The sequence below is a fragment of the Mastacembelus armatus genome, chromosome 22 (assembly GCF_900324485.2).
Source record: "Mastacembelus armatus chromosome 22, fMasArm1.2, whole genome shotgun sequence".
NCBI classification, from domain to species: Eukaryota; Metazoa; Chordata; class Actinopteri; order Synbranchiformes; family Mastacembelidae; genus Mastacembelus; species Mastacembelus armatus.
In genome coordinates, this window is record NC_046654.1 from 5,019,326 (window position 1) to 5,040,900 (window position 21,575).

Below are 21,575 nucleotides of genomic sequence, written 5' to 3' on the forward strand. Positions count from 1 at the left end.
TAACCACCCACTTCCTTTTCATTGCTACTCACAAAATCCTGCTGGATATCGGTGAAATCTTTGCCATATTTCTCTAGTGCCTCCTCGAACAGGTTGGCCTCTGAGGCGCTCCACTCCTCCATTTCATCCCTGCAGAGGACAGGCCCACCCTGAGGCACCAGTGCTGCGATGGCTCGAGTCATGTCATAGCCGGTGGCATGGAGGGTGTCCATGGCGTGAAACTAAAATATAAGTAAGTGTTATTCTCAGGTCTTTGTCATGTTGTTCTGGATGCTGTTTGGATCAATTATGCAATGACGTACAGCTGACTTCTTGGGATGACAATTTGTTTGGTCCATAGAGTTTATGTGCAGCCCCTTGTGCAAGTCAGTCTGTGTGAGTGCAGGTAGCTAGGAGGCCTCTCATCTACAACATGTTTTATATATAAGGATAAGATCTAGGGCAGAACAGAACCAGGCTTCTGGGGCCAAGTGCTTGTTAAGGATAACCAGACTCAGGTCTCAACAATCACTAACAGACGCAAACACACATACACCTACAAAGACACATGTGCACTACAGGTGTTTGCTCTGATTAACGGTGCTGCCTCTGTGTTACACTGGTGTGATGCTGATTTAACTCAAGACTGCTTTCATGCGTGAACATGGAAGTGTATATCTCACCAAGGTGATATCTCTGGAGGCTGCAGCAGCACTCATATGAAGGCTGGGCTGCCGGACAGAACTACTGCAGTCCAAGGCTCTGGCGAATGTACCTACTGACCTACATATAAAATGAAAATTGAAGAAAATTTAGATTTTGTGTAGATATCGTTCTATCTGGTCTTTAAACTATTTATGGGGGGAAAACATTCTGACAAATTTTGCCAAAATTTGGCTCATTTTTGTTTGATTATTTCCACTTTTAGGGAAGAATTAGTTAAAGTGATGGTTATCTTCAATTATCATAAATACTGAAAAGGGGGGGGATGCAGCTAGCCTGGTGCTATTATAAGGTAAAAATTGTCTACCACTACCTTTAAAGTTCCCTAATTAATACTTGTCACCTTATTAGTTTAACCTGTCCAAAACTAAAAAGTATAAAAACTATATGTTTTGGTTTTAATGGGAGCTATTTGCAGTGTACTGCTCTGTCCTCCTGGGAGATTTCACATTTCCAGTGTATTCACTAAGTAAAACCATATGCTGGCTTCATATTTAGCATACAGACATGACAGCGATATCAATCTTACAACCTCACTCTCAGCAAGCAAATAAGTTAAAATCTATTTTTCACCTTTTATTCTCATATGTACAGTATGTTTTTGCTCTTCTGTGCCAACTTACCGAGCTACTACTAAGAACTGGTCGATCTGTTTTTCCGTCAGTGAGCTGTTGGGGTCCCACACCTTCTCTTCTAGTTTCTCCAATTCTCTGCCATCATCTTCACCTACATGGACCCAAAAAAAAAAAAAAAGACAGGCACACAAACAGTTAATTTTACAAAGTTGCCCAAATCTTGTTCCTAATTTCCCATATACAGTATGTTCCTGGTTTTTTCCTTCTTTTTTTTTTTAAAATTACTCCCTTATGTATAGTGTTAATGAATCTCAGAAATGAATATATGTAGTCTGCCAGCATGCCACAAACCAGCCAACCTGTCTGAGCCTCTACCACATGCTACCCAAAAGTGTAAAAGAATTTCATTAACATGGGTTTAATTGGAGAGATTAGCATCCCATGGTGTCCTAATTGCAATTTCCCACCTGCTAAGAAAAAAACGTGCCACAACACTGAACCCTAATGTGGCAGAAAAGGGTCACATTTGAGCATGATGAATATCTGCACAACACACTGTCACAGAAAATGTAGAAATTAAGCATTTTAATATTTGTGCAAGGTAAAATGTCGAAAATGAAATTAACAGGGTTTACAGGTTCATATTTTTCTTATTGTCCAAGAAAAGTCCAAAAGCAACAAAGATTGATCAAACCACTAATTTCTGTAAAAATCTGCAATTAAAATTTGTTCCTACATTACAATGAACATGGGCAGTGTAGCTTAGGTAAACCCCACAAACACTATCCTACTAATGTAAAAGAGGAGCAAACCTCTGCTTGTCTGCAGCTTTTGGTCTTTTTGTTGAAAATGACAAAACTATTAAATAATGGTAATATTGAAACATACAGTATAAGTTAATGCAGCTTTACAGAAACAGAACTGTCATGTGTTAGCTTCTAAATATTCTTGCATGCACATGTTCACACTTGTTTTGTACAGGTCACTTTACATAACACACATTATCTTGCTCCAATTACTGTATGTGAGTGAGTGTACACATTACCCTGTATTATAATGAAATGTGATCTTCTATTGTCATTGTTGCCGTGACATGCTGAACACAAACATGGCTGTTCTCATAAAGCAGTTGTCTGTAACTTAAGGTTGTGTTTTTGTCAAGTAACATCATGCACCCCATTTTTTCCATCTTCTATGGGCAACTTGAAAATCGTTAGTTCTGCAGCGCAGAGACAATAATCCGTTATTTTAAATCTTTTGATTATGTATAATTATGCAACCACAGTATAATTGCCATGGAAACCTGGGTTAGTTGGGTTTTTACAACTTTACTTGTAGAAAACTGAAATAACTGCTGGATTGTGGCAGAAAAGTCTCCTTAAAGATCAAAACTAAAGTACTGAAATTTGAACGGTTCAAAATGGTTCAGGCTGTCCTATTAATAGTGAAAATTTGCTTTAAAAAAGTAGAGTACACACCATTGTAAAAAGTACCTTGCAATAAAATGTTAATGTGCTAAAAACTTTTTTTTAAAAACTGTGCCAATTAAAATGGCCAAAATTTAAATATGATGTACCTTCTTTCAGGAGGTCAGTGATGTCAGCCTGGTACTTGTTCCCTACACGAATCTCCCCTTTATCAGCCAGCAGAGTCTTCTGCTGAGGGTCATACACCAGTGAGTAGAAGAAGGCATCCTGGGAAATACAGATTGCAGGATAGCGTGAGGGTAGAATGAAAGCAACAGGAAGCAAGACAGGCTAACGGAAAGCTGAAATAAGAGTGTATCTCTATCTGAATGTGTGTGAATGCGTGCATTTATCTGCTGCTAATCTCTCGTCTCCTCATTACTGTATGTGAAATGAACATTCTGGGTCAACATGCTGAATAATTCATCTGGAAACAAGAACTCATAAGTCTCTCCCTCTCTAACACACACACACACACACACACACACACACACACACACACCACACCACACCACACCACACCACACCACACACACACACACACACACACACACACACACACACACACACACACACACACACACACACACACACACACAGTTAGATACTTCCTGAAGTCCAACACACACCTAATCACAGTTTAAGAGGCCCCATCACGTTGTTGGAGCTGCTGTACATACCTCTCGGTCCAGGTAGGACTTCAGGGCTTCTGTCTCATTCAGCAGTGTCACACAGCACTTCCCCCTATAGTCCAGCAAAAAAGACGAGACGTAAAGAAAGGAAGGTACAGAAGAATAAATAATTGGTGCAGCGACAGTAAAGAAGGAAAGACAGGTGGGAGAGAACACAGAAAAAGCATGCAAGAACATACAACATGAAACACAGAGCAGAGAAAAAAATCCATGTTTTATCTGGTTACATAAGATGGCAGCTGAAAACCTGGACCAAGCTCCCCTATGTAAGACAAACTGTCTAAGAGGATTTGAATGCATTTCAAAATATGGAATGACGGTAATGATTTTTGTCCAGGTGGGCCAGTCTGTTATTTGACAAATCATGGTCCAGTGTTTCAACTGTCCCCAAATGCAACTCTGAATTCAAATCATTTACCAGCTAATTTAGTCATACCTCTTCAGCCTGGAGCAAATACAGTTTGGCAACTGTGCAGTAAGGTTACACTACCTGATGTAACCTTACTGGGTTTGATGTTAATTTAGAAAATTTAATCAAGCTTGGATTTGCATTAAACAAACAGATCAACGAAGTATTTTTACTCTAGCAGATTTGCTTTTCCTACCACTGTTTAGAAACGCCAGGTAATAATGTGGTAACAACTTGATGGGTTTGCCTGGAGCATACTGATAAGCAAAGGCAGTTCTATATGTAGAAACTGCTTTCTGTTGATATTTAGTGCTCAACCTTGAGACTGCGTATAACTGGATTATTTTGGGCCCATATTTATGAGACCCAATTGAAAGCTGATAAATATGAGTGAAAGAACCAATAAATGATCACAGCATCAACATTCCCCAAATTGGCCAGAGACTTTCAGATTTACAACCACGTGCACAAAATCCAAAAGATAGAAATTTCTTTTACAAACGTTTGCCTATAACAACTAGAATAGTACAATGCAGTTTGACTATTTCACCTTCAATATTTTCTTGCTTACAGGAGCAAGAAAACAGAAAGAGAAATGTGTTAAATTGTCAAACCTCTAGATTTATTAAAACAACTATGAGCAGAACCAGGATTCAATGCTACCATTTTTGCAGCATTTGCTGCTCTAAATAATTTATTGCACATTGAATACATTGGTTAAAGTTATATACTCGGTGTACATTTTACTAGGCTGCACACCTCCAGCTCCTCTTACTGTGTCCTGCTGTTGTGTGGAAAACTCTTTGTATTGTGTGCAATTATTTTTGACTGGTTTCTCCTCTGTTGTGTTTCTGATGAAGTAGCTGCACAGCAAGTGTTTGCCGTAGTATTATACCACACTTGCTGTTACCACAGTAACCACATGTGTTGCCACATCAACCGGGACTGAAAGCTTAAGGATTACAACAAGAATTATTTACTGGGGTGTTTTGATAGGTTGAGTGATTGAATGGTTAAGGTGCATTCCACATATATAATCAATTCCAAGGGAGTGTTTTTCTTCTTTGGAGAAAATTGGGATTTTTAGACACAATAGGCCAAAAGGATTGTATGAGGCTTTCTTCAGAGCCTGGGATTGGTATTTAATGTCAAATGAATGTGCTGAGAGCAAACAAAATTCCTGGTAGAAAGAGATGCACAAAAACAAAGTAGCAATAGAAAAGAAAACTCCAAGACTAGACCATATAAATTAGCAGTATAATAATGTACCAATGAGGTGTACTGCATTTTACCTGATGTGTGTGGCAGGTAAAGACTCCAGTTGTCGAGACAAAAAGAGCTCTCTATGTCTGAGCTGGTGTTTCTGTTTCTCGGGGAGGTCTGCCATCTCTGGATTCTCCATCTCCTCCTCCAGTTCCTCTGTGTGGTGAAAGAGGGCAAAGGACAAACACATGTAAGTTCGATGAGGTGGAACAATAGTGTCCACTGGGAAAACAGTGAAAATGTATCTGCTGCAGCAAAATACACAGTCCCAGGTGTAAAATAAGCAGATATAAAGCACTAGGATGCACACTTGATGAGCTAGAACAACAAAGTCCCCTGGGAGAGAGAGACTTGTGGATACAGGCGTTTTACATAAACTCAGATTATGTGTATACAGATTATTTTCACATGAACTACACAGTATGAATCCAACATCAGGCTATAGTTTCCTCTCTGTCAATGTTGCATGGGAATGGGGTGAATGGGAGATAAAAGGACAGAGCTGATAATTAATCAAGTATTTTAATAATTGATTAATCATTTAGGTAATGATTAATTATTTTTTTCTAGAAGAAATGTCAAAAAAGTTGCTGGTTTCAGCTTTCCAAATGTGCAAATGTAATGCTCGTCTTTATCATTGTAAACTGTTGGTTGTACAAAGCAAATATGTTAGTTTGGGCTATGGGAAAATAAAACACATTTTTCTTTTTCTTTTTTTTATAGAAAACTGAGAAAATGATTATGAAAACCCATTTTCCATTTTTTAATTGTATCCTTAGTATAGTTCTATGAAAAGATATCTACGATATACATGTAAAAATGTTAAAACTTTTTAACTGTGTATGCTCTAAAGACGATATGCCAACCAATGAGATTTTTCTACCAACCAGTTTACTTACACTCAGTTTGAAACATATGACAAAGCTGCTCCAGAGCCACAAATGCAACTGTCGGTAATGCTCCACTTGACTAGTAAATTGACCGTTGTGTGTGAAACTGGTGGAGTGTACCTATAGGTTTGTGTCGACTGAGCTATTTTCTCTCAGGTGAGTTTGTGCAGGTTTGGCATTACACCTCAGATGTTAAGCAGACTGTTATGACATTTTTCTTTTAGTCCAGTGTTTAACCATGGGGGCTTTGGATAAAGGGGAAATATTAGGTAGAATTTCTTAAGAATGAATGGGCACAGTAGCTGCTGAAGACCCTTTTGGTAAGTCATGTGTCTGAGTCATTGTATAAACTGCACATACTCTTACTCATCTGTGGAAAGAGAAAGGGGTGCTGGGAGAACAGGAAAGATGAGATGAGATGGACAGGAAAATAGATAAACAGAGAGACGCATAAAATAGGCAAGAAGAGCACAGGGGGAGAAAGTGTGACAAAAGTGATAAAAAGCAAGGGAGCATAAGATGAAAACAGAGTGAAGCAAAGACAGCGATGTGGAGAAAGGGAGAGCAGGAAAGGGAGCAATAGAGAAATCATCAGGGAGAGCAGGAGAAAGAGAGACAAAGACAGGCTGAGAGAAAGAGAGAGAGAGGAAAGTGGTGGAGAGAGCATGAAGGACAGTGAAAAAGCCAGAAGTGAAAAGTGGAGAGAGAGAGAAGTCAGTACGTGCTCCAATTCATTTGGAGTTTCATTAGAGGAAGCGAGACAGAAAGAGGGAGACGGGGAGCAGAACAAAAGCAATCAAGGGATTTTCAGGAGAAGAGATGTGTGGCCAAAATCAATAAGTACTCCTTCAGTCCCTCACTCCGCTCAGCACTCAGCAGACACACTATCAATGTCCAGGCAGGCGCGCACACACACACGCACACACACACACACGCGCGCACGCACACGCGCGCGCGCACGCACACACGCACGCACGCACGCACGCACGCACGCACGCACGCACGCACGCACGCACACACACACACACACACACCAGGAGCCTCACTCCATCTTCTGCCATGTAAAAACAGCCAAATATATACAGAGAGATTATTAATAACAGGGAAAAAACAAGACTAAAGAGAATAAGAAGTAAGTAGTAACTTATAAATACAGAGACAAAATGTGTACATAGAGGCTTCGGGTGTCGCATGACAAAAATGTGCTTACATTTTAAGACATTTACTAATGTTCTAGCTCATATAGAGCTCAAAACTTGTAGCACTCATAGTATTACCCCTCTACAGCACTGCATTAGCATAAAAATATAAATTTGTAGAAATTAACCATACATCAACCAATAGTATTTTTAACATGAAGAATATAAACATAAACACATAATCAATCTTGTTCTAGATTCCTTGTATTATTTTAAGATTTGTGAAACATGCTAAGCTAAATACTGACAGCTTTGATCTCATGTACGTAGCTGGTAGACTACCTTTTGTTTATTATTTATGCATTAATTGGCAGCTAATATTAGATTTGACAGGAAATCAGGGGACTGATACATGATGCCCATTTAAACGCTTCACTCAAACATGTCGACTTTGCTTTGCTATGTGATGTACCACCTCTGCTCTTTATACCTGAAACATAAGAAGAAAAATTTGTATTTCATAAAAATTTAAAATTCAAATTGTTTCCATGCAGTACCTCCACTATTATAACTGCAGGAAACCTAGCATCAGTGCCACCAGTCAGAACAAGCCTTCAAAATGGAACCTCTGAATAACAAAAAAAAAAAAAACCAAGATGACAGGCTATTGTTTTTTACTTCCAAAAAGACCATATCAGAGCAATGAGCATGAGGATATGATTCCTAGCATTGATTACTCTCTAGTGAATAAGAAGAATGAACATTTTCTGTTGGAGGCTGAAATGTTACTTCTGTCATATTGTATCTAATGTCTTTTTGTGGAGTTTTTCTCAAAGCAAATCAAGGGTCTAAAGATATGCTGTACAGCTAGTAAAGCTCACAGAGGCAAACTGAATAATATTGACATGATTTCTGAGCTGAGTTTCCGTATAGAGGTTTGTGTGCTTGAATGTGTTACTCTGCTTCTGTATGTACATACCCACGCTTTTTCACACACTCAGACATGCATACACATACACACACAGGATTATGTAGTGGTCCATCAGCAGCCAGGTCCTTCCAACAGGCCCCTGGCTGTGCGTCCTTTAGTAGCAACTCAACTCCTCAGCCTCAGTCCTTCTCCTCTCCTCCTCCTGGCCAATCTCCTGGCAGTGTACCCACACCATACTCTCTACAAATTGCCTCTCCATCTCACCTGTCCCAGCCAATTATCAATTATTGATGAATGGGTCACCTTACCGGGCTGAGAGACAGCAAGGGGAGGGAAAGAAGGGGAAAGAGGAGTCCTGAGGGCAAGAAGAGGAGTTGAGGCGAGCACAGCAGACTGTTATTACCTTAACAAACTGACTGCACCTCTATGATAGAGTATGTGTTTATGTGATGTTTATGTGAGGAACTGGAAACACAAGAAGTCAGCTACAGACATGTGGCATCTCCTTAAAAATGATTGGTCAAGTGGAAAATAACAGTGTGCTAACAGTCCTAATAAAATTGGGAGATGAGTAAATAATAAATCAAGACAATGAAAAGACAATGAGTACAATAATATCTTGACATCATGTAACTTTAATATTGGTCTTAAAGGATGCATTACAGTTGTGTCAACAGCATCTCTTCTCAGTGACTAAATTACCCACTCCTATTCAAATGAACATACCCAAAACATCACCACAGAATCAATGAGAAAATGCTTTAGTCGATACCATCGAGCTCTAACCTCTAATGAGGCGATTGTGTCTTCAGATCTGTAGGCAAGACACACCAGACAGCCTGTTTGCTCAATGAAGGACAAGTTTACAACAGAAAAGGTATTTCAATGTTAATGTCATGCCACCTCACACAAGTGCAATGTGAACAGTGTTCTTCATTCTCAGCACATTCCAAACAAGAGTAAGAACAAGAACAGCACAGTCAGTCGAAAACAAAAACAGTGCAACGACACAATGTAGTGCTGTAGTGCAGATCATTTTTGTGTCTAAAAAAAAAAAAAAAGAAAGGTTACTGTGGGACATCAGGTCTACTATGCAGCGTTGGAACTACAAACACAAACTGCCAGACTCTCACGTACAGGACTGTGCAAAAGTTTTAGTCACTTCATATATTTAGCTTCTTATCTATCATGTAACACCATGAGGAAGGTTTGATTGTTGAGCGATGTTATCCAACAGCATGACAACAAGTCCAAACACACAGCCAGAGTCATAAAGAAGTAGCTTCAGAAACAACAACAAGCAGTCCTGCAACAGATGGTATGGCCCCCACAGAGCCATGATCTCAACATGATCGAGTCAGTCTGACATTACTTGAGGAGAGAGAATCCACGAAGACAGACACAAAAAAAGCTGTGGCAAGTTCTTCGAACTTAAAAACTCTTAACAGTATTTTAATAAATAAATACATTTCATGGCATTATCTTTAAATACATATTACATATTAAAAATATGTGGTTTCCAATCCCAAACAACTGTTTAGACATTACAAGGGATATTTTCCCAGACAAAACAAAGCTTGTTCTAGAACCACAGACGATTATACAGATATTTACAGACTTACTAATTATTTTTGTGACACAACAGAACTGATTTAAGAACTAATTGACATTAGAAAACTGAACGCTGAAACTCCCCTTTAGGAAACCAGAGCCAAATTTCTTAAAGGTCATGTAAACAAAAAATCTAAGTCCAATCTGGACTGAAGATTTTATCCATGCATAAGAACAACATGCAATCTGGTTTCTGCCAGAGGGTTTTAAAAGGACCCAGAACAGTCTTTCTGTGTAGGACATTAAACTTAATACAGGCAATGCCAGCTTTGTGATAGGGAGGTGGGGAGTACCAAACTAATTGCACGTAAACATGTTTTAGATTAATCACGTTGTTGCAGTGCATGTGCATTTGCAATCTGGTTCCTCAAGTGCATGCAAAACTAATCAAAACAGTTGGCAACAGTTTCACTTTACTAGACAAAAGTCAAAAAAGTCCCAAAACTCCAGGAACACAAATGTATTTTTGAGCATGATTTTCTTTGTTTGCAAAAAAAAAAAAAAATGGAGCCCACAAACATAATTATGGGCCAAATTTATTCACGGTCCTTCCTGACAAACCACAATTAATTTCTCATAATTTTGAAACTAATAAGATTCATAAACAGCTACAACATAATATCTCCAGGTGCACCTAACAGGAACAAAAACTGTGTTGACACCAGGAGGGGATGTCACCTTGACTTTGTAATCATCACACCTGGTAAAGCTGCAGTTCACAAAGCTTTGCAACCAGAGATCAGATGAGAAATGCATCTTCTCACTGTAAAAGCCATTATTACATGTCATGACTCTTGTCAGATACTGAGTGGTTGTGTAACTCAAGGGGTGCAGCATGGCAGTACACCTGCCAGGGTAAGGTGTTGTTTCCACATAGGTACTACTGTATTTGTGAATGAGTTCACTTATAGAACAGTAGAAATAAAAGGGATGTGACAGAGGGATGTACCCAACCACAAAGAAACCAGTGGCAAAATTTAGCCTATGACCAAGTCTCACTTCAGTTAAACTGGTTCTACATTTATTCACTGGTAACACTGTTGTCTATTGTTTATGGGGGAAAAAGGAAAAGGTTTGAGTCATGGCAAATTCAAATGTCTGAAGGGAGGGGCCAGCGAGGTAAAATGCCAAGTCCGCCACAGAACCTGACCACTCAGGAGGCTCCTGCACTGAGAGGGGAGGAGCTAATGCTGGAGTTGGAGGCCCCATTGAGGGAGTGCTCAGATTCTCTGCAAGCAAAATATTTGATCAATGACTCACAGCAGACACACATGAAGACACACAGGCTCATGCACACACAATTGCAATTCTCCACTGATCCATAACGAACTGAATTAAATGTACCCCTTTAGCTATTTCTGTGAAAGGGCCCAGAGCAAAAGTCCAACACACACACAAACACACATGCAGAAAGGAACATACAGTGTGGCCACAGCTATAGAAATGTAGACAGGATAAAGCCCACACCCATGTGGTGTGCAGCCATTCCTGCCATGCATTTTTTAAATATTGCAAATGTCTGGCAGCCCCTTACTGAACTGCATCTGGCAGAGCAGAGCCAACACCAACCTAAAAAAAACCCCATATGCTAAAATGATAGAAAAAACCCTTTATATCTATTTTCTTAATAAATAAATAAATAAATAAATAAATAACCATAAATCATGCATAAAAACAACTGTACTGGTTAAGCGGCATGTGTGGGCTATAAGTGCATATAAACTCAAAAATAATCAGGGACATTCACATGTGAGCGACAAACTGCTGTGTGGTCCAGAAGAACAAACACTATTCTCCTGCCACAGATACACCCCCCAGGTGGTGGCTAAGAGTCACACATACACACAAATACACGCTGTACATGTGCACTCACCCAAACAGGATACTTGGTAGCTCTCACTCACACACACACATAAACAAGTATATAACAAGTATATGCATACACATACACTTTCACACCCAGCAACCAACATTTTCTGCCACACCCTGTCAAAGTCTAGTGCCTAGTGCTGTGAGCCTGGGCTGCAGGATGGAAGTGTTTCTACACGCTACTGTATGAATGGTGGAACTGCAAATGTGCTAAACCAATCTTTTTGTTACATTGATGTGATTTATTTTATGATTATAGTCACTTTTTTTCTTTTAAGTTTGTGAGTGTGTTTAGTGTGAACTTGAGTCTGTGTGGGTGTATTTCCAGCAAGCATGTGCAGTAGCAGGAGACCAGACAGCACTGGGCTACGAAGAGTTACATACTGTAACCATAACTTGTGTCTACAAGCTTTGTTGACTAACTATGCTGTACCACATCACAGACATAGAGACACATACAGTAGGTCAACTCAGACCAGATGTGAAACAGCCCACTCAGCTGTGTCACTGTGTACTGGATTATGTGTTTTACCAAAACAGCATTACCTTTTCTTTCTTTTGCACCTGTGGACTTCTAACACTACACAATGAAGTAGAAACATGTTTATATTGCAATGTACACTCAGGTGATTATCATTTTGGAGGCTGCAGTTGGAGCTGCTGATGTGTTTTCACCCCACCTGAGTGTGGCTACTCACATGTCTGCCTTTTCCCTAAGCCCTCACTTTTTAATACAACTACACTAATGATTATGGATAGTTGTATTGGAATATAAAAACAATATTTCATGTTTAATTATTAAAAAAATGGAAATATCAACCCTGAAATACATACTCATAACTTGTAGATAGCAAATCAGATCTACCAATGCAACCCTTCAAATCTAATTTTCCTTAAAGCAAGTGGAAACATCTGCAAGTGATCTGTGATTCTACGGCTACCACACATAGGAAGAAATCCAATGCATCTAAATACATCAATTATTCATTCTTTTAGTCCTAAATGGGTACAAATGAGATTCTGTCAAAAGTGGAACTTATGAAGCCTCATAAATCATGATCCTCTCAAGACTGGTTATCTTTGTCCCCCACTTCCTCTCATGGATTTCAGGATAATAAAAAAATTAAATATCACTAGTAAAGGATGACTAAATTATCAACTACAGCCAAAACTGTCCAGCTTGTATGTAGAAGGTGGTGCTATTTTCCTTTTAAGATTATACTGAAAATGGAGGATGTAGATAACATCAGTTAAGCCACAAGAATGAATCCTACCAACAGTCTTTATAATGAGAAACACAGTCTATACAAATCCTCAATTTAGATTTATTCATTTTAAAATTCTGTGTCATCTTCAAAGGCAAGTTTGACTTGCAGACAACGTTTACACTCCAGCCTACTAACAAACTTCTGATGCAAAGCTGAGAAGTCTGGCTCCATACAGTGTCAAACTAGACACTTTTTACAGTCAAAAGAGGTGTTATCGTGTCATGTTCAGGAAAAAGTGAATATCCCACAGTGGGTATAAATCCTGTATCCCTTCCTGCTTCTTTACTCTTTGAATTTAGGCACTGTGGAGCTATGCCCTGAAGGCATCATTTTTAACTGACCACTGGGGAGGCGACCTGGACAGTCAAGAATGGCACTGGCATTTAAATGACACACTTTCATTATGTACAACTCAGTCTTTTTCCGTACTATATCTTCTACTAACCATTGTAAATTCATCGTTCCTCCTAGGCTTCTGCATTTCCCTTTCTTTCTTTCCAATCACCATTTTCTGAATCACTGTTTTTCTCTCTGCAAAACATCCTGGTACCAAGAACATTAAGAAAGCCACACAATACCGCTTGAGGTAGAGCACATTCAAAGTCTGCCAGCTGTTCACAAACTGCAAAGCCTTCTTCAAACTCTGGAGAACAGCACCACATTCAACACGCCACACACCCACGCTGTAACAGCCAGAGTACATATGCATAGACACACATACAGGTGTCGTCTTATTGATACACTAAGCAGATCGAAAGCTGTCTGCAGTCAGGCCTATCAGAGGAGGGGCTGCAGTCTGGACTGTTTCTCTCAGCTCACACAAACTCAGTCCAATTTTGAATCAGCCCTTGATAAAAATCTGGTGTGCAAACATGCCTTACAATCGAGCATCATTGTATTTTTCAGATCAGGGAAACCCCGTTCAATTGGATGTGAAGATACTACAACTTTGCAGTGGAAAATAACTGCAGCGGGTTGCCAAAAGAACCATTTTGGATAGCATGTTTTTGATGCCTGATGTTTGTTGACTGGGTTATGGTCGGTCACTCACTTGCATGTTTGTCTGCCAGGGCGATGAGTGTGCTGGAGATGTCCCTGCGCCGGTAAAAACACACCACTTTGGCCTCCACATTCCCATTGGCTGTCTGCAAACCAGAGACAATCGGCGTTACCACGGCAACAAGTGGTGCCACACACAGAGCACCCACACACACACACACACACACACACACACACACACACACACACACACACACACAGAGATGAAAACCCATAAATGAGTTTAACTTTGGCTGAAAATGCAGCATGAGACTAAAGCAACTCCAAAAATCACAATGAGTATTGCAGTTATCAGGACAGGGTGGGGGTTGTGTTTGTGTGTGTGTGTGTGTGTGTGGTGGGGGGGGTCTGTACAGATCAATTTCTTCCTTGTGTCACTACACTGACTGATTGATATAACAATGTTTTTAAATTAGGGGGGAAAAACTACCACTGTGGGTAAAATAAAATAAAAGTCTAAAAAGCAATAAGGACAAATTAGAAATTGATTTGCAGCATTTAACTCTTTAGAACATAAAAGAAAATGGAATAAATTGCAGTATTGATATACTGCGCTTCAGCAAAGCGTTACATATCATTGACAGTCACATTTGTATCCTAATATAGGCCAAGTAGATTCTATTAGGAACTCTCTCATGAATCCTACCAGTGAGATAAAATGTGATAGGGAGATTGATGAAGCGATGATGGAGAATTAGCAAACAGTGAACACATCATATTTCTTCACGTTCTGTGGATACTTCATATATGCCAATTTTGTACTTAGTCAATCACCAGTTCAACATTTGAAAAAAAGACTGGTTTTATCATTTATATTAATTTAGAGAGCAAACACTTTCTCTTACAAATGATGGATAACTTCCAAACCGACTTGTGCTCCCAATTTTTCTTTAGCTCTTCTGTTGCATTTTTAGAGAAGTACAACTGAAGTTAATATGAAAATGTACAGAGAGATTCTCTTTCCTTGTGAAAGTAAGGAAAAGCTGTGAAAAAAACACTTTGGTGTACAGGTCAAGTAAAGTGCGACATGACAGGATCATAAGAAAGGAGCAGACTAAGGTAAAATCATTTACGGTCAGCGCTAAGACATGAGTATGGATGTAAGAAAAATAGAAGGCAATTTAAATGTGGAAGTCAAGCAGCAAAAGAAAGAACTTTATAGACCTTTTAAGTATTTTGCTCCTCTGGGATCTTTTAGGTTATAATGCATTTTACGAAGCATTTCACAGTCATACTGGTTTTAAGGATATCAACTAAAATTGGTAAGGTTAAAAAATATTATCATAGTAAATTCTTTTATTAAGATATTTTAATCCCTTTAAGGGTTTTTTGGAGTAAACTAGAACCACTGCCTATACCCTAGCTACCATTACAGTTTAAGTAAATTCATGTCTTTTACATTTCAGTCCAGGTCAGCAACAAAAAGCAAGTCATAGTAAAACAGACTAAAGAGCATGCTTCACTTTACATTACAGATTCATAAATATTTATATATTCATGCAAGTTAAAACTGTAAACCTAACTTGTTCTGGAACTTCAGTGAACCAGAACATAACAGAGGGCAGTACGAAAATAACTGGAAGGGTCAAAAAGATATACAAGCAGGGAGATGACATGCGCACTGGACATGAGAAAAACAAAGAACATGTAAAGACATATCTGGTATGATCACATGGATGCATCAAGATATAATTTACTGTACACATGTGGCTAATGAATTTTTGATGAGCATTCTTTGGCTAATTTGAGTAAGTAAATTATGAACAATTTAGGTTAAAACACATAAAAGCTATGGCCAATGACAAAATGAAATAAATATCACCATACGTTTTAGGAAATTACAACGCACACTTTTTAGTATTTTGTTCCACTTTATAAATGAAAAATGAAATGAAAATAGGAAATAATCAGCAGGGTAATAATAATAAAATAACTTTAAGAAGCCCTATATTCCTTAACGTTTAAATAAAACCATTTGTATGTAGTTTGTAAAAATTCCTACAATTGTGGCATAATGCAAAAAACACTTTCAGCTTGGGCATAAGTCTTTTTCTATTGTTTTGAGCAGCTGGCTGTTGTCAGGATTGTTCCCTACACTGTTCTATACTTTCTAGATGTGTATCTCAAACCTTATGAGAAAGAAACCCAAAGATCCCTGAGGAGCAGAAAGAATGACAGTGACAGGCAGAATAGAGGGCTCACTCTGAGCTCTGTGTCGATCACATTAAACAGTCTCCATATTATCCAGCGCAGGCCTGGGACAGGGAACAGACAGCGGGCACCTGTAACTAGTCTACAGAGACAGGCCTCTTTTTCTGCTTCTTTAACTGAGCAATGTACGAGATGGCAGGTTGGGATTTAGCAGACACCTTCCCCACCAACACTACAGTCATACTTTTGACATGATAATACAACAGATTTTTTACTGCTTGCAGTAAGGTAACTATGATTTTCCTATTGGTATTCCAACAATTTTGGCTGATCATAAATGATGGAATTATCTTGCAAAAAGCAGTTCAATAATTTAAGCAAATAATACTGTTGTGAATAATGATGTCAGTGCCCTGCAAATATATATATTATATAATGATCCTGAGTATAATAACAGAGATGTAATAACTGGAAAAATTAGTATTATATAACGCTAACATTTTTCCTTTAAATCAGTAGGAAGGGTTTGGTTCTGATGTAAAAAATGTAAAGTAGCCTTCGTTTATCACAAAAGCTAAACCAAAAGGGTGAGAAAAGCAGATACGATAATTGAAAGATATTCAGTATAAAAACAGCAATTACACTACACCAGCTAAATCTAGATTTTTATTTATAGCTGCATTAGCGGTGAACACACAAAGAGTTCTAAGGTCCAGAATAAAACCAATCAGATCTGTTCGATGTCCATGAGAGAGTTTGTAGGATTAGGACAGAGAGATGAAATCTAATGTACAGTGGTTGCTGCATTCAAGAGGAAAGTTCAGTTGCAAACACGCACTCACCTTGTTCAACTCTTCTATCCTCCTGATCAGCAGTGGGTTACTGGACGAGTTCTCAAAATAAACATAATCTGCAGAGGAACAGAGGAAGAAGAAAGAACAGAGAGGGAGGAAAGCGGGAGTGGAGAGTGGAAAAAGAAAGAAATAGGGGGAAAAAATAAGGCATGTCAGTCAGCATTTCAAGGTGATCCAAACATTCAGGGTGACTTCCAGTTAGACCACACCATGACAGCTTAATTAGACAACAGGAAAATGCAACACACATCCACAAAATGTTGGTTTAACTCAATTACGCACATTTCATACATAAGAGTTGCAGATGTAGTTGGGAGGTCTGACACACACAACAAAATGTGGCTCTCCAAACCATCCATTCAGATTGTAGTCTTTCTCAGCCCTGATGCTGTATTTCTCCATTCCTTTCCCCTGCGTTTTGCTGTTTGCATGCGTGGTGTGTTTGCATTTGCGTGGGTGTGTATGAGAGACTGCACAAGCTTTACCACACATATGTGACTTTGCTATGCATTCAAGTATGTGTGTGGCTCCTGGCATCACTCCAGGCCCATTGGAGGCTTAGCTCTCACCAGGATGTCCCCATAGGCCCCAGTCTTGGTAGGGTGCCTGGTCTTAGCCCCGCATGTGTCTTGGCTGAGTGCTGTCAGATTATACCCCACATTTGGTAGGCTGCCTGGAGCCAGAGCTATCCTCCCTCACCCTAAACCTCCTCACTCCCCAACCCCCACACTCCCCCAGGCCCACATCAACTTGACCAAGTAGGCCAGAGATTGCCCAAAATTCCATCAACACAACTGCAACACACACTGACTCTTATTTTTCTTTCGTGCATGCCCTGTATACAATACTAACTGGTTTAGGCATGCACCCAAAATGCTAGCACACATATGTGCCCTGATATCCAAATCTATCCTACCAGAGGGAAAAGAAATCCACCTACAAACACTGTTAAAACCTCTCTATAATTTATTGTTTACATACTTGAATTATAATATAGTACTAACACAATTAGATAATTAACCAATTCATAGCCTTACAGAAAATTATTCAGCAACTGTTTAATAGTTAACATGTCAAACATTCCAGCTTCTCTCTCAACAGCTAAACATTATTTTCAATATCCATCTTTCTTGATTGATCAATTACTGTTCTATAAAAGAGAAAACACTTAAACAGCACAAGATGATGTCTTCAAACATCTTGCTTTGTCAATCAGTCCAAACCCTAAAGACATTAAGTTTACTATCATATGACAAAGGAAATCATCATATCCTCACTAAAGAGAAGCTGGATCTAGGAAAATTACCAAAACCAATTAATCAATAACCTGAATGGTTGCTAATTGTTTTTTGCTCCCATCACATTTCAGATTATTAACTGGCAACTTTAAAGAGTAAAAATTATGTGAACATCGACAATCTGTTCAACAGCCCAACTTTAAGGTAGTATCTCTGAGGCAGAAGAGGCAGATATATTAATCTCACCACCCACACAGATCACAATGCAGAGCAGCCACAAGGTTTGCTGATGAGTAAGGGGCACAACCAACCTCTCCAATGGAAAACCTTTTGGTTCCATATTTCTGTCTTCTTTCCACCCACCAAACCCAAATACACACACACAGCTTAACAGAACAGGCCCACACCCTTATCTAGAGCTTTCCAAATGAAACTTTAAATTTAAAAAATCACATTCAATGTTTCTGCAGTGTCCACCAAGTTAAATGTTAGACTTTTTAGGGCTTTTTCAATAGGCTGCCATACCTCTTTCATTGTCAAGTGGCTAGAGAGTGTAGCCTACAATTCAGTTATGAAAAGTAATAACTAATACAACTATCCACAGCTGGCAAGAAAAAAAAAAGTATGCTAGACATTTGTAAATAAAACCTTTTTAAAATAAAAGTAAATTCAAGGCTTTTTAAGACACCTACATATGCACTACACACCAAAGTAGCTAAAAATGGACAGTAGTAAGGTTCCATATAAACTCAATGATCTAATTTTGTATGCATTGAACCACTGAATGATCATGTGCATAAAAGAGATAAGAACTTTCTCCTGTGGGTTAACCAAAGTAACAGCAGCACTTCAGAAATCATGCTGAGTGTAATTTCTATGACAGCTTTTTCTTGGCAGTCGCAAACACAAATTCACTTCTCAACATCACTGCAAGATGGGGAGAGATCGTCACATCACGCCCGTCTACTCTTCACCCTGTAACAGCTTGTTACGAGACTCCACTGCCACTGTGACACCGTCATCCAACTGCTGAATATCAAACAGGCAACTTGAAATTGAGCGACACCGAGGCTGAAGATGAATACACAATATCTGACTGGCCGCTTTTTAACACACGGGGAAAGCAATAGCCTGGAACTCAGACGTTAGAGAAACTGGCTTGTGACTAGTTGTGATCAACAGACTGGGTGTAAACATGCAGTGGGGGAGCAGGTCAAGGAGCTGCCTTGATTAGAGCAAAACTAGTAGTTGATCAATTCATAAGTTGATCACAAGAAAGTTAATTGCAATTTTTTCCCCTTTTTTAAGGCACTGAATTTTTTTTTTTTAACGTTAATACAGAGACACAAAAGTCATTTAAGCATCCATTAAACACATAATCTGCAACTATTTTGATCACCACTTAATTATTGTGTTTTAGAAAATATTTGATTCTTCTCAACTGCTAATATTTGCTTCCTTGCTTTGTATTAAATAGTAAACTGACTATCTCTGGGTTCTAGACTTAAATCTGCCGATTTGAGAAAAAAAAAAAATTTGTTCGGTCCATAAAAATCCCATGGAATGTCTTCAAATTTTATTAACCTATAACAAGTTAAAAATAATGAAAAATTACCGTGACAACGTTCAAGAGCTTGTGCTGACATGAAATTATTTAATCGATTCTCAAAACTCTGTGGGATTGAATTCGACATTAATGTGACTGTGTACTGTAACTGGGATATTGGGATGTTCTGCTAAAAGAGAAAAACATTCCCTGGAGATATAAAGATAAATAAAACAGTTGGCGCTTAAGAGGAAAAGCCCCATCTAAAGGTTGTTTCCTCCTGAAAAACAGGAACAGGTCTCATGACAAACCACAGAGTGAAATTTTGATGTTCAATGGTGCCCTTTAATGCCCGTCAGCTCTGAGGGACCCATTAATCAAGAGCCAAAATGTGTCATGACCATTTCAAACTGAAGCAGAACCTTGTCGAACATTCAGTTTTGGTGTGGGGTTTGGTGTGAATTGCCACCACACATTAAAAACTTTTCAGGCTAGTGACGGCAAATGTCTTGGTACATTTACAGTAACTGAAGGTGGGATAACGGTCACAGCTTGATGTCTTCCATTTTCCTGGCTCGGGAACTTTGGTTACCAAGAATGGAATCCCTTTTAAGTTCAACCTGTGTCCACTGCATTAAGAAAAAATGGGAAGAGAATAGTTAAGTGACAGTCAAGGGTGGGATGTTTTAAGTGTTGGAGATTTCCACAGTGTGAGAAGTGAAGCCTGGTAGAGGAGCGAGCTAGAGAAGAACTCAAAATGAGAACGACAGCGAGACGGGGAGAAAGAGAGAGAGGGCCTGTAGGCACTGAGCAGCGTCGTTCAGTCTCTCCATTTCCCATCAGTCCTCCCTCCGCCTCAACCCGCGTAATACCCCACCACCAGTCCCCATACTCGCCATCCCCCACTCCCAGTGCCAGCCAATCAGTAAGCGCCAGTGCTGGTGATGTCACAGTGCAGTCAAATTTTGTGCAAGCCAATCAAGGAATGTTACCGAGCCCCAAAAGAGAAAGTCTGCAGGGCTGATTCAAAGCAAGCCAGAGAGAGACAGACAGTCAGAGAGATGCAGTGATGAGAGGAAAAACATGAGACAGTTGATGGAGTCAGAAAGAGATACCTGGACAGAAAGAGAGACTGGAGACAAAACGCAGCCAAACAGATATGATACTGGGCAATTGAGTTAAGGCTGTTGAAATAGGAGCAACGATCTGAAATAAACACAGAACATCATTTATATAAAAAGACATGTAGAATTTTGTCAAGTAATTAACCAACAGTAAATTAACGGAAACCCTTTCTGATTTAATTTGATTTTAGTCTTGTTTCAAGCCACAATTCCAAAAATATCCTGGTAAAAGCTTCTCAAAACTGAGTATAAGCTGTTTTCTGTTTGCCGTAAACTAAAAATTTCAGAGTTTTGTAAAGTTGCTCAAATAAAATTACCAATTCACCTATATCAGCTTGGACTTTTCACTATACTCTATATATTTTTAAACAAAACAATGAAGAAAACTGCAGATAATTCGATAAGAAAAATAACTTGCACTGCTACTGGCATGATACATAGTCAAAACCTACTCAAGGATTCCTACCTTAGCTATAAACTTAAATTCAGTACAGAAAATGTTAAATGTCACCTGCACCTACTTGCAATATAAATGCACAACTGAGGTTATAAAAACACACATCTTTGTATGGCTCACCGTGGAAAATAGATTTTATTGTCTCTCCCAACAAGTGGTAGTTGTCGAAAATGAAACTGAATGTCTAATCTAAATGATAATGATACCCACAATGACAGAGGGACAGAAGGCGTAATCCATCATACTCCTGATGCTATACCTGTTTTTTTGGGCCTTTTTTAAAAAAAAAAATAGTTTAATTTACAAAATGACAAAACAACTGGTCCATGAG

General features: G+C 39.0%; 1 protein-coding gene across 4 annotated transcripts in view; it reads right to left on the bottom strand.

Moving 5' to 3' along the window:
* mta1 (metastasis associated 1) overlaps positions 1 to 21,575 on the bottom strand; it is a 34,563-nt gene that overhangs the window by 8,826 nt on the left and 4,162 nt on the right. For all 4 annotated transcript variants that reach the window (XM_026300272.1, XM_026300263.1, XM_026300255.1 and 1 more), the window contains 8 exons: positions 16,868 to 16,935; positions 13,867 to 13,960; positions 5,137 to 5,263; positions 3,424 to 3,487; positions 2,854 to 2,971; positions 1,326 to 1,428; positions 663 to 762; positions 33 to 221 (listed from right to left, as the gene is read on the bottom strand). In XM_026300272.1, coding sequence (XP_026156057.1) covers positions 33 to 221; positions 663 to 762; positions 1,326 to 1,428; positions 2,854 to 2,971; positions 3,424 to 3,487; positions 5,137 to 5,246 — 684 coding nt within the window. In that variant the 5' untranslated portion in view covers positions 5,247 to 5,263; positions 13,867 to 13,960; positions 16,868 to 16,935. The remainder of the gene's footprint in view (positions 1 to 32; positions 222 to 662; positions 763 to 1,325; positions 1,429 to 2,853; positions 2,972 to 3,423; positions 3,488 to 5,136; positions 5,264 to 13,866; positions 13,961 to 16,867; positions 16,936 to 21,575) is intronic.